General features: G+C 34.9%; 1 protein-coding gene across 1 annotated transcript in view; it reads left to right on the forward strand.

Moving 5' to 3' along the window:
• The first annotated feature begins 6,527 nt into the window (after positions 1-6,527).
• LOC111043274 overlaps positions 6,528-13,955 on the forward strand; it is a 31,865-nt gene continuing 24,437 nt past the window's right edge. The window contains exons 1-2 of the mRNA XM_039434878.1: positions 6,528-6,669; positions 12,298-12,444. Of these exons, the coding sequence (XP_039290812.1) occupies positions 12,301-12,444 (144 nt within the window). The 5' untranslated portion in view covers positions 6,528-6,669; positions 12,298-12,300. The remainder of the gene's footprint in view (positions 6,670-12,297; positions 12,445-13,955) is intronic.

The following is a 13,955-nucleotide window of genomic DNA, read 5'->3' on the forward strand; positions in this document are numbered from 1 at the left end:
AATATTGTATTTGGTATTTTTCAACCTTTTCTATTTTTAATTATTAATCGAACCTTCAGTTCTGGACAGACTTTCTGCTCCTTCTGCTTACATTATAGCCAAGTTGCTATATTTGTCCTCTTTCAGTGTTACATAGTCAACAGCTTGAAAGCTTCAGGTACGATTGGATTCTACCTAAACTGAATTCCTAGTTTTCATTTTTGTGAAATTAGGTTATTGTTCATATTCATATAATTTCTGTATTTTCATACCTTTAAGATTACTAAGAATTTTGCAGGACTTTTTATCTAGGATTTTGTCTCTCGATTGATTTTATTATTCAGGTTAAGATTCTCATATTTACTATCATTTTTCAAGTATTCTAAATTTTTATTCATTTTAAACATTGCTAAATTTTGTACGTTCAATTCAATCTTTATTCATTGTCATTATTATTCTATTATTAGTTCAGCATCAATATACTCTGTGTATTTCAACATTAACATTGATATCCCAACTTTATCTTTGTATTACTCAATCTTTTGCGCTCACAGAGGTAACATCATTTTTGAAACATTGTATCAGTATTCTTAAACGTACTAGCAAAAGTCTAGGTACAATAAACAACTTGAGTGCATTCCTAATTCTTTTTATTTTAATTACAACTACATTAATTTTAAGCATTCCAATAGTTACATTCAAATATCAGCCTTACATTCGGATAATAAGAAACTTATTATCTATCATTCTTCAATTATTAGTCATCATTATTGCACTACCTTTGTGCATTCTACTTGTGCTCAGACGCACAGTAAACCAGAGGTATTTTTTCGGATCTACACATTCAAGGTTTGTAAATCCGCTCATAGCAAATAATGAAAAGCTGTCAGTGCCTAGATCAGATATAGATCTCATCTACACACTTCCACACAGTCCACTACTTTGCAGATCGGCCAGGAACGTGTCTGTGAGGAGGAATTTCAAATCGAGCGCGGAAGACACGTCGCTTTGCAACAACAAGTGATCGACCATTATAGAAGAAGCTCTCTACTGCGAAGGCCTGCTGCGCTCCAGACCAGAGCATGATGGCTACTTACTTGAAGGAGGATAAATTCGAGAAATTCTTCCTCCAGATACGACCCCTCCTGCCCCTCTTAACGACCAATTCACCGCGTGGGAATTTTCTCAAATAAGTAAGTTTCACTGGCGCACTTTGTATAACTATAATTTGATAATAAATAGTATAATAATATAACTCATTGAAGAGTATCTCAAAGAGCGAAATTAAGAGTTATTGATCGGAATGAAGATTGAATCTAACTTTAATTATTAGTGTATTCTAATGTAACTACTTACATTAGCGGCGTTTGAATATAATATAGCGGTTCTGTAGTGAAGACAAGTTTGAGCCTTATCGAGCCAATATAAATCTATTTAACAAAGGTTCACACAAACTAATATCTATAATAACTACATCAGAGGTAGCCATCACATTACAGGCTCATTCTAAGAAATTCATATTAAAAACATCCTTTCCATTGATAGAATATCAGGAGAAGAGAAATTCAGGATTTATTATATGCTAATTTTTTCCACTGAGAATGATGCTCACATGAGGCTCATGTGTGGATGATGATGTTAGACTTTTTTGGTAAAGTGATTCAGCTGTATGGTTTTGAATTAATTATTGTTCAATCATTGAGCTCCAATAAAAAGACTCCATCCAATGTACCTAGAATACAATGTATCCTATAGGTACATTGACTCCATCAACTCAAAGAAATGAAACCGAATTAGGTATTAGGAAAGCTCACTGTCATTAATCTAGCCTACACTAGAAAACCAACGCTCCAAAAAGCGTTGAAGGTATTTTATCAAGAGTTATACGAGGCAGCTGATTTATTGTGAGCGCTTTGAACCTAATTAGTGAGCTATTTTCTCAAATCCCTTTAGCAGGGTGAGCTCACGTTATTCAAATCGTTAATTCCAAGGGATTTGTGTCATTGTTGCTCTCAAAATTCCTAGCAAAGTGGTATGAGCTGTTGTGAATTTCAAATCAATGGGGAATGTTGTTTATCCAACGAGAATGTCAATGCAGATGTATGGCCTTATTAATGTCGGATACTCGTGATCAATCACAGTGGTAAATAGCAAATTCGCTGATTGGAATTCTGAATTGACACAGTTTTTTCATCGGAAAGAAAGTATTCTTCAAAGTTTTTTCCATCTTAGTAAAGTGAATAAAGAAGAAAAATCCTCATAAGTGCCATTCTATGATTCAAACCAACTCTCCTCATTGAGGAAACTTATTTAATTAAACCAGAACATAAGATTTTTTTCTAAAATAGGAGATTTGTGTCGGTAGTAATGATTGTTCAGATTTTCCGAGTATCAGGTATTATCCCAACTGGAACCTTCTCCAAAGTCGATTTGATTGAAATCTATTTCCAAGAAACAATTCGAATGATGGATATGCAGTTCTTTAACAATAAATTCATGCATGAATTCATTTTTACTGAGTGAATGCAGATTAGAATTTATCCAATCCTCTTATCCCCTCGATGTTCCACAAAATAAATTCGGTTCAGAAGGATTCATGAACACGGATTTTTCAATAAAATAGTTGTTTTTCACAAATTAATTGGATACTTCTTGATGAAGAAATGGATTTTGCAATATTAAAAATGTAATTAAATGTCAATTTGTAAAGGTTCCACTTCAGCTCTATTGTTAATTTGATCACTTTCAGATTTAAAATTCAATATGATATGGGCATTGTTAGGCTGCAGGTTATTTCAAATCAATTATTAAAACATGTAAAATAAGAAACTAAAGGCTTCCACGAATTTTGATTCTACACATTACCATTCACGAAGGTGATTCAATAATAATTATTGGCTCATGCTGGAAGGTGTTATTGAATGCTTTTCTAGAAAAGATTTCATTTTCCATATGAAAATGTACCTTATTCGAGTTTTAATTAATGTGAATCAACACCCACTTATACTCCAGCGTCACTTATTACAGATAACTACTGTAGTCTGTACTGACTACTGCAATACTGTACTCTATACTATAGTACTACAAATATTTTATTAGTATTGAATTCATTCATATTCTCTGCAATAACACCTTGATTTTTCGGATTAATATAAATTACTGAGTTATTGCATTTATTCAAATGCTATTAATTGTATAATGTATTAATTATTATTATTATTATTAAACAAAAATCCAAATTAAATGCTGTAAACCACCCCAAAGACTTCTGCTACTGCAAAAATTGCCAACAGGCAAGATGGAAATTCGATGAGCCCTTCTATTAAAAAAATATTTGTCAGCCCGGGAATCGAACACGGAACCTCCTAATTGGCAGTCAGGAATGCTTACCCTTACACCGAATGATAATATTATAATATTGTATATTGTTATCAATAAGATGATTGAAAAAGATAAGAGGTTTATTTTTATTGACAATTTTATTGTTGAAATATCACTCTAATAGTCTAGTTTAATTGATATATACAATATGGAGATATCGATGGGATATCGATATGCAATATATAGATAGAGGAATATCAATCACGCTAGAGTTAACACAGGAATTATCCTATTGTTGTTACCATATGATCGTCATTGTGTTACTCAAGGGTGTTCACAGAAGGGGGGCGGACTATGTTCTTGGAATTCTTATCAAATGTTGGGGAATTCTTATCAAAATATCAAAAAAACTAATTGACTACTGGCTTGAGGGGATGTGGGCCCTGTTCTGATAATACAGATCAACACTAACTATAATGTAATTGAGTAAATTCCATTCCAGTCTGATACAAATACATATACAAACATACATATGTTGTACTGAATCAATATGCAGAGTAGATCCCATATGTATATTCTATGTTATGAAGCAGCCATGCAATTATACCTGCCACTACTGAGCCTACTGTTGGCTTATCTCACAGTAGATTATCCGCCAGACCTGGCGCACCGGATATCCTGTATTCGAAAGAGAGGGAGGATATTAAATTGTTCTACTGTTAACAGACCAATAATCGATAATGAAATTCTCTAGCAGTAAAGGGCGATGAAAGGTTCACCTGTTTGCATGTGGATGGTTTCAATCCTACAAAGCTATTTCACGGTACTGTGGTAGCGAGGAATGAATGGGTGGAAATAGTTTCTAGAAAATCAAGTGGAATTTGTTGCTTATCAACAAAATTCATTTACTATGAGAATGACTGAAAAGTATAGTGAATAATTTCAAACCTACAGTAATTTACTAGATCGGACATTACAATGATGAGAAGAAATTCACAAAGAGTTTTCCTACTTCAGAAAATTTTTGAAAGAAATTTCATGAATATCCCACTATATTCTACCTAGGATAAAACCTAATAGGTAGATGTAGGTAGGTATGATGTTTAATACTAATAGCATAGAATAAACAATCTAGTATAGAAGTTTTCTATGCTAATACCTCATATTCGTAGTATACCTATCGCAGTATTCGGATGGAAGAATTAGATATCAGACTGAGATGCAAAGTGAATCCATCTCATCTTTCCAGAGTCTTTCTCATCGTAAGGGTTGAATATTATTATTTCAATACTGATTGTTTCCATCAATAAAGAGAGATAACCATAAAAATATTCATTAATGACTATATATCATTGGAAAACAACTGGAGCTGATGCTTGAAATTCAAGAATGTTTGTTGATTCGTGTTAACCATATTGAACGAAAAAATTGATCTATGGCTGTTTAATTAATATTCAAAGTAATATTGCCAATGATGCTAAGGAATAATACTATTTCCTTTCTTCCTCGAAAACAACACATTATTAAAAAGTAACAACACATCAAACTCATAACCAGTTGATAGAAATCGATTTTCTCAATGGTAGAAAGTGGAAATGTAACCATGAAGTTTTTAGATTTTATAGAGTTTTTGCCTCAAAAGGTTGTCCCTCTTTCCATTGGTTTCCATTCTTATTATAAAAAATATAAAAGCTGTTGGTGTTACAATGTAATCCAAACCCATATGTACCTAGAATACCAATGTATTCTAGGTTCCTTGCATATAACTGATGAAACAAAATTTTCCCCTCCCTACCATTATTTTTGACATAGACATCAGCAAATTGATTGAGAGAGGATGTACAACAACTACTGGGCTATGAGCCAACTCACACTGCAGCCGTGGAATAAGGGTAAGCAGAGCACGCCGGCTCGTAAAATAGAAATTAAACTGTTTATGGTGCGGTTTTCGGTTAACCTGACTTGTATACGCACGGACAGTTGCAACCATCCATCAGACCTGCGTAATCAGAACAACTCATAAATTTCGGCTCCAACTCCTGTGCTTCATCTCTCTCTTAAACGCTCTCAACTCTTGTCTCTCGATTTTTCTCAATTATTATCTCTCAGTTGTTTCCTCTTTGCTTCTCTTTCTCACTCTTTCTCACATAACCTATCGCTTCATATCTCGCCTAATCTAGAGCTCTTTCTCTCAAACACCCTTTCATATCCTCTCTCAGAGCTGACCGGGCTTTGGTTTTTCAATTTGGACATGCCACCTACGGTACTGATATTTTATCCAATCCTCCCTATATAAGCCTGATATTGTGTAATGTATATAAATTCAAATCAAATATCTGTTGATATTATGAATGATAGTATTTCATTTTTATTGTTTATTTTATAATTATTTTCAATTGCTACCTTTTTTGCAATGAGTCTTTTACGAGCTTGAAAAGCGAATGGTTGAAAAAATTACCAATCACACTTCCTCACCTCTCTCTACTCTCCTCCTCCCATTCATTGCAAATATTGTTGTTATTCTATTAATTATTCTGTGTAATTGTTTTGGCGAAGTTGAATGGAAAAGGGAACAAACAGTTTTAACCTTAGCAAGAGAAAAACAAATGAATCAATTTTGATCTCCCCTAAAACCCATTTCTCTCACTCCAGCATTCCCACTATTTCCATATAATATCCTGCCTAATGTTTATAATGTTTATATTTTCTCCTCATATCTCCGTTATTCACCTATTCTTACTCACTCTCTCTCGCTCTTTTTTTTTCTCTCTCTCTCAATATTCTTTCAAAAGAATATTTTTTCCGAAGAATGGACATTGATATGTCCAAAGCTCCGCCAATTTATGTAGATGCATAACAATATAATTATCTATAGTCATTATATTACATTGCTTTTTCATATCATATACAGTTCAATAATTATTTTCTTAGTCTATATTATGTAAATTCATCTATAATTTTGCTGTATTGTAAGCTATTGTGTATAAGTGTATAAGCCAGTATATATTGTAATCTACATAAATAAAGTACTCAATCAATCAATCAATCTCATTCACTCCCCATCTTTTCACTTTTTCTCTCTTACCATCTCTCTCTTAACTTTTCACTCTCATATAGAGTACTCGCTTTCTTTTTCTCTCCGGCTCTCTCATTTATCAATCTAGTATTCAAAGTGGTTGGTGTTCACTGTTTTTCAGACTATAGATGACAGAATGCTGACTCGGCGGGTTGCCTACCTGCGCCCAAAATTATTGTGGAGGACGATTTTTTACGAGAATTTGTCAGCTACCGTGTACTACACCTAGCTCGATACACCATAAATCGGCTACAAAAATATATTTTTTACCTCCAGACTGGTCAGCGTTTAAAGTGAGTGATGCCGACAATTTATCTCGGCTGTCCAATTCGTACAGATCCATCTTCAAATTGTCGTTTGAAAAATGAGCGCTTGGTGACTGAGATAGCACAGTTTTGCCAATCTCAGTAAGGGTGATCGTAAATCTATCAGAGTGATTGTTTATCTCGGCTTAGAATTCACATTTCTATCTCATATTCACATGTAAATAAAAGATTAGCTCTAGGATGGAAGCTCGCATGAGCTCTAGGATCTAAATGACGAAGTGAAAATGTATGATGGAATTCCAGTGATGAGTAAAGATTATTTTCTAATTACCTCCACCGTAATTTTTATTATTTACAGGGATTTCTTATAATGATTTTTAGCAATCTTATTTCATGCTACATCTTAATTCGGGGACGTCATCACGCTTGGAAAGTAACCATGTTTCACTTCCAAACAATAGTGTTGGTGCCGCAAACGTTCTGTAGAATTTAAAACTGGTTTCCCAATTGAGTACGATAACATGGGTTCAGACATTTCTCCAAGCTCCGCCTACTCTTTCCTGATTGGTCAGCAACACGGAACATATTCTGGGATTTTACCAGTAGATAGCAGAAAGTACTGAGTGGTACACATGTTAGACATACCGTATTACCCTTCTGGAAAATTAAAATGGCTGCTGTAGCTGGGCAATAAATCGATTAAAATAATCAATCTTGCTCTATATATGAGAATAGTGAAGATATATTTTCTTGTACTAATATCATTTCATAATGAGATCTCAATTTTTGTCGGAGGTGTAAATTTGAAACGTGTAATTTGTTTGAAAAGCAAACTAAAACATCTATTCTTTTTATCACGCGAAATAACTTGTTCAAGTTCACTTTATGTCTTTGAAGATTGTGATTCCTGAGATTCCAAGAGTTTCTTAAGTTTACTTTCAGACCTGATGTTTTGTCAACAGGACTTGACTTACTCATAAACAAAGATAAATACACCGGGACCGGCATATTAATCTGACGATTCTGTATTAATTGTTATGTTGGCACCACTGTCATTGCAAAGGCGGGAATACATCGACAGGTCTATTCATGCCATTTCAGTAGCCATGTCGTGGTCAAGTGAACATCGAGCGTTTGTGATTGAAGCTTATTTTAAAAATAATGACTCTGTTATTTTAACACAGCGTTTATTTCGCAGACATTTCATTTTAAATCGACACGTGCCTGTTCCCAGTGGGAATACGATCTTGTTGTGGGTTAAGAATTTTGGGAACACGTCGTCTGCTTTATAAACAGAACCAACAGGCCGAAAACGGACTGTGAGAGCGCCTGAAAACAACGCGGTAAGAGTAGCTGTTACACGGTCTCCACGACGTTCAGCAGCGAAACATTCTGTTGCGCTAGCCATTTCTGATCGAAGTGTAAGATGAAATCATCATTCCGATCTGAAATTCCATTCGTATAAGATAATATTAGTGAAATAACTTAATTAATGCAAATGAGTGGCACATCGCAAAGCCACTTGCGAGATCATTATCGAAAATGACCACCAGGATGCCGTTATTCTTTCAAGTAACGAGGCACATTTTCATTTGTCGGGATTTGTGAATGAACAAAATTACCGTTATTGGGCAGCCAATAATCGAAGAACTGCAACACAGAACTAAAGGAAGTCATTCAACGAGAAATTGAAGTAATTCCACAAGTGATGATTGAGTGAGCAATGGCAAATTTTAGAATTAGACGTGAATGTCTGAAAAGTAATGGAAAACATTTGGATGACATAATCTTCAACTAAAAAACTTTGTGAGTGATCTATGTAATTCACTGTAAATTCAAGAAGTTGATCTTTAATTTGATATATGACATGTTTTAATTGTACAAAACATACTTTGATTATTAACCCTCAAAAATCGTCAGGTTTTTATGCCGGTCCCTGTAGATGAAATAATTAAAATCAATTTCACACGTGACTAGAGCAAGCCTCCATGCTTATTTACTTACTTCTCCACGAGTTTCTTCATAAGCTATAATTTTATAATTGCTCCATACAACATAATACCACTGTAGTTGGTTTGAGGGTAATAAATGGCCTTTGTTGGCCAACGACAATGATAAAACTCAACTTTGTTGTCCTATTACTGTCTTTGATCTTCAAGTATTCTGTATTCGTTGCTCAATAATACTAATACTATTATATGTTGGTTTGGTCTTTACAAAGTCGGTTTCTGCCCAATAGAGGCAATATAATTCCTTCATGAATTATTCTTCCTGCCGTCTGCTGCTCACAAGCAACATATTCAAAAATGCATACTAAACCCCGTTGCAAAGGTGTTCTAGCGCACTGTATGAAGAGAACCGTCTTTTCATGTATGTATGACAACGATCATTAAACGGTTGTTTTATTATGCTTGTTCGTTGCAAGTCGTTTTTCCTGGTCTACTTTAAGTTCACTAAAACCAGAAAAGAGAATAAGATATAGTATTTGAGTGCTTTCGTGCACCACAAGAGTTCTCTTGTTGGGTTAGATAGGGAAGTTGAGACATCGTATCAGTTACATACTATTGAATTCAAGGACTTCATTTGGGGAAGATTATTCTGTATAGTGCTACTGGATTATTGAGAAAATATCCAAATAGCATGAAATACGATTTTTCATTTTTCATAACAAAGAAAAATAGTTAACTGCTCGAAATTGAAAATGAGTAGTTGCTCTTGAACATTGAATCTAACTGAACAATTTTTTTGAATTGGATCATCGTAATGAGATATAACAGATAATAATAACAAAAAATTAATGTTATCAAAAAGTATGAAAGCAACTCTATGGTGATTAGTGATGCGCTTGATGCAACTCTATGGAATCATCGTTTTGCAAAATACTAAAACTTTTCATCCATTGAAAACTTTGAAGTTTGTATATTATAGAACAAGACAATGAATTACTGATATACTGTATAAGCGAGTCACTGTAATTAGATATTTGAACATGATGCTGGACCATTGGAACTATCTTCAAGCAATATTATAATATACATTTTTCAATTATATAGTGAAGAAGTAGTGCTCTATTGCGCGCAATAGATTCGTCCCAGCTCTGAAACAGTGCCATATCATAGAGTAACTAGATAATCTAGTCATACAGTTTTAGTAGTAATAACTAGTTCGTATATGCACCATTATAGGAGCAAGTCGCTCAGAATTCAAATTCAAGAGGAAGTACCTTTTTGGGGTAAACCTGGGTATCAATGACAAAGAGATAAAGCATTTTTAGGTTGAACACCCTGGTAGAAATGACTTACTCACTTTTGCACCCTTCCATTTACAGGGAACAAGCTGCTGCATTCTGTTTTGATGGCAATAATTTCTTCGATATCCTCGAAAGGAAATCCCCTATTTCCCAGGCAAATTCGAGGGTTTGGTGTGGGAGGGTGACACAATATTTTCTCGCTAGCCACAAAAATATGAAAGCGACTTTCTGGATGCTTGAGCGATTTTGGGGGCGCAATACCCTTCCCCCTTTTCCTCATCTGACCCCCCTTAGACTACACGCCTCAGATTGCACGCGATAAATTTCGCTTTTGCAACGCGGAGGAAAACAGCTCCGGCGGACGGGTGATCGAGTTACGACGCGGGAAAAGTGGGAAAGCGGAAAAGCGAGTCATCGAATTTTCCAGCGCTGGGAAAGTCTCTTTGCTTTCCCAACTCCTTGAACTGTACGTCTCGTAGTAATTGTCGCCGGCGTTCAAATGAATTCGCCTTATGTTGACTGATTTTACAGCTCTCAAATCCTCATCTTGTCTTTCAGCCTTTGTCGCATTCTCTTTACAAATTACTCTCTGGCTCAATCTTTATTGATTTTTCGCTCTCCCCTTTTGTTCTTATTCTTATCCTTTTCCTCATAATTCGTATCCACTTTATTCCTTCTATTTCCCTTTTTTTGCTCTTTTCATGTTTTCTTCTTGTTCTATCTCTTGTTTTGTTCTTCTTCGTCCTCTTCTTGTTCTTGCTATTGTTGTCCTTTTTGTTTTTTACACTTCTTCCTGTTATCTTGCTACTTCTTTTACGACTTCTACCTCAACTTCCATCTTCCTCTGTTTCATATTTAACATTTCCATGTCATCATCTGAGTTTTCAAAAGAGTTTTCTCTATTCTAACCCACTTCCTAACCTATATATATCTGCTATCTGTCTTTTCAGTTTTTCCCCTTTACACGATTCTTACTCCTCCTCTTCCTCCTCCTTCTCCTCCTCCTCCTCCTCCTCTTCCACCACCTCCTCTACCTCCTCCGTCTTTTCCACTTGTTTTCCTCCACTTGCTTTCTTTACCTCACAATTTTTTCATCTTGTTCTTTTTCTTCTTTGTTTTTCTTCTTCTTCCTCTTTTTCCTCTTCTCCCCCCCTTTCTGTCATCATCATCATTGCCTCAATCAAGTGTTGCTTCTACTCTCTTTTCGCCAGCCAAATACTGAGCTGAACTTGTCAGACCAGCAGCTGTGTTCTGCTCACTAATAATATAACGCTGTAGCAACGCACAATATACGTTAATTTGGAAACTTTTGTTCCGTGCATTACGAGAGCTGTCTGGTTTCATATTCTTGTCGTTCTGTTGCAACTTATTGAATTCGTTGTTGTACACTTTCGGAGAATGGCTTCTTAATTGCCATCATGTAGAAATATACGGTGTATGTCTTATTGGAACGGGAACATTATTGGAATTCCAGGGAGTCGCATTGATCAATCTAACTCGATTGAAAGTGACTGTTCGAAAGTAATAAAACTTGATACAAAGAGTGGCAGCAGTCTTTGTATGAGATCTCGAGTAGTGAATGATTCAAAAAAGAGCCTCTATTCTGTAATATATAATCTCAATATAGTTTTTTCCTTTTTTTAAAGTGACTGTAACTGCTATTATTATCATTATACTAATAGACACTACTTGATAAATGTGCAGCAATTGCAGTTCGTCTTTGGATATTATGTGGAGTCAATGGAAAAAGAGCAGATGATGAAGGACTAACAACCCTGCAATATTTGGCCTCAAATCAGTTATCCTAGGAATTTAGGAAAGATCACTTTTCAGGCCAATTTGAGACTATATCCTTATTTGAACAAAAATGTTAGTTATCAAGTTATCATCCTCACATATCATTATCAGTGAACGTGTCCGGTACAGTGAAAATGTTATTCCCATAAGTTTTAGCAGGACTATTTCATACTTGCTTGACAGTGCTGAGTAAGAATAGTCCCATTTAAACTCGTGGAAATTATATTCCTACTGTACCGGTCTCCACCTTAATATTCATCGATATCAATATTGGATAAGAAAAAATCGTTCATCAGCTATTTTTTATTAAGTCAATGTTTGAATTTGCAATATTTCATAGTCTAATACTAAAAAGGAAAGGTTTTTTTACATTCGATTGGTTATCCTGAAAAAATGAAGCACGAGATTGATTTAGTTATTCGTGGACTAATTTGGAATACAACAGGGTATGTAACAAACAACTTAGTTATTTCTTATGTTTATGTTCCACAAACACAGGAGAAGCATGTGTAGTGCGTGAACAAGAAGATGCAATATTCACAACAACTGCAGAGAGGAGAAGTTGAAATATGATTATTTAAAAATTTTTATGTATGATTATTTTGCAGAGAATGTCAAGCGGACGTAAAGCTTCGGTGACGAGTGATGTGGTAGCCAAAGCAGTCGATGTGGATCTGCCTTCAGTTCTGGCCAAGCTTACCACAACTGACACTCTTTACCCCTTCTCACAAGTACTACGACTTCGAGTTCTACAGGTAAGTTGGAGAAAGGTTCTGAGATAAGGAACTCGACAACCTCTCATTCACTTCTGTAATTGTCACTTCTAACTATTTCTTGGAAATGTCATTTTTCCTGAGCTTCACTAGAATGTGCACTAATCAACCTGCCATTTCCATTGAAATTCTGTTCTGTGATCCACTCTTAGATATTTCTCGAGAAAACCATTCTTGTCTATACTCCACTTGAATGGACACTAACTTAGAACCTGACATTTCCATTGAAATTTCGTTCTGTGATCCACTCCTAACTAATTATTTCTTGAGAAGGCCATTTTGTCTAAACTCCACTTAAATGAACATTTAAAACCTGAAATTCCAAGTCTAATTTGAAACCCAACATTTCCATAAAATTAAAAACCCTCCTTACTTGAATCTCTAGAATGAATTGTGAAACAAATTTAAGGTGGAGGAATAATAATTATGGCACTTACTTAAATCTAGCGCTATGCCTCTTACTTCCAATTATTCCTTGATTCAAATCAATTGTTCTTGCCTGAAATCAATACTATCACTCCAATAGAAAATAACCTATAATCAAATTTGAAAGCTATTGGAATAAGTAGAGAAAGAAATGTATTGTTGACTGTACTTGAGGCCTCCATTTTCCAGTCATGGAAAATCGTGGGTGTAAGGAAATATTAGTGCAAAACTCCAATTTTATGAAAGTATGTATTTTTCGAAAACTGAAACTTTACCTGAGAAAAGTTTCAAAAAACTTCTAGGCCGGACTGGAGACCTTTATTTTCCAATCATAAATGCATTGTGGGAGTAAGGGAATACGAATGCTGAACTTCATGAATAATAAAAGAACCGCTGATGAAAGAACAAGTTTGTTGTTTTAGTCACAGGCATACCTAACTACGTCATTCTCAATTCTCACCCACCTTGCTCTCATTCTCTATTCTCTTTCCTCCCTGTTCGTCAGCACTCATTCCATCTCTTTTTTCTACATGCATGCGTTTAGAAGAGTGTTTTTGACAAATATGAGGTGGACTAAAAATGAAAATTTCCAAATGAAAAACGTCATTCCAATACGAGTGCTGGCCTCTGTCTGTCCTATGTCTGTCCTATGAAGAAAATTATTCAGAGCTTTTGAATAAATCCTGAATAATTTTTGTGTGTTTGACAGCTTCATTTAAAATTTGATAATGCAATTACTATAATTATTATTACAGCACAATTCTGAACTTGACGTTCAATTAAAAGCCACTAATTAGGTTCATGTATTGAAATGTTTTCTTCTTGATTAGTTCTATTCAAACACAAAACAGGCTAGCTACCTCCAATTCAACATAACCTTTCACATTGCAAAGCATTTCTGATTGTATAACTAGACACAAATTGAGTGAACAATGAATCAACGAATATTGCAAATTGATTCTCCAAGCTATGTAACTATCCAATTAATATTTGCGGTACAAGGAAGCTGGGATTACGTGAAATTACACTAAATGCATTTCAGCATTCCTATCGCACTAAATAAATAT

This window comes from Nilaparvata lugens, chromosome 8 (assembly GCF_014356525.2).
Source record: "Nilaparvata lugens isolate BPH chromosome 8, ASM1435652v1, whole genome shotgun sequence".
Taxonomy (NCBI): Eukaryota; Metazoa; Arthropoda; class Insecta; order Hemiptera; family Delphacidae; genus Nilaparvata; species Nilaparvata lugens.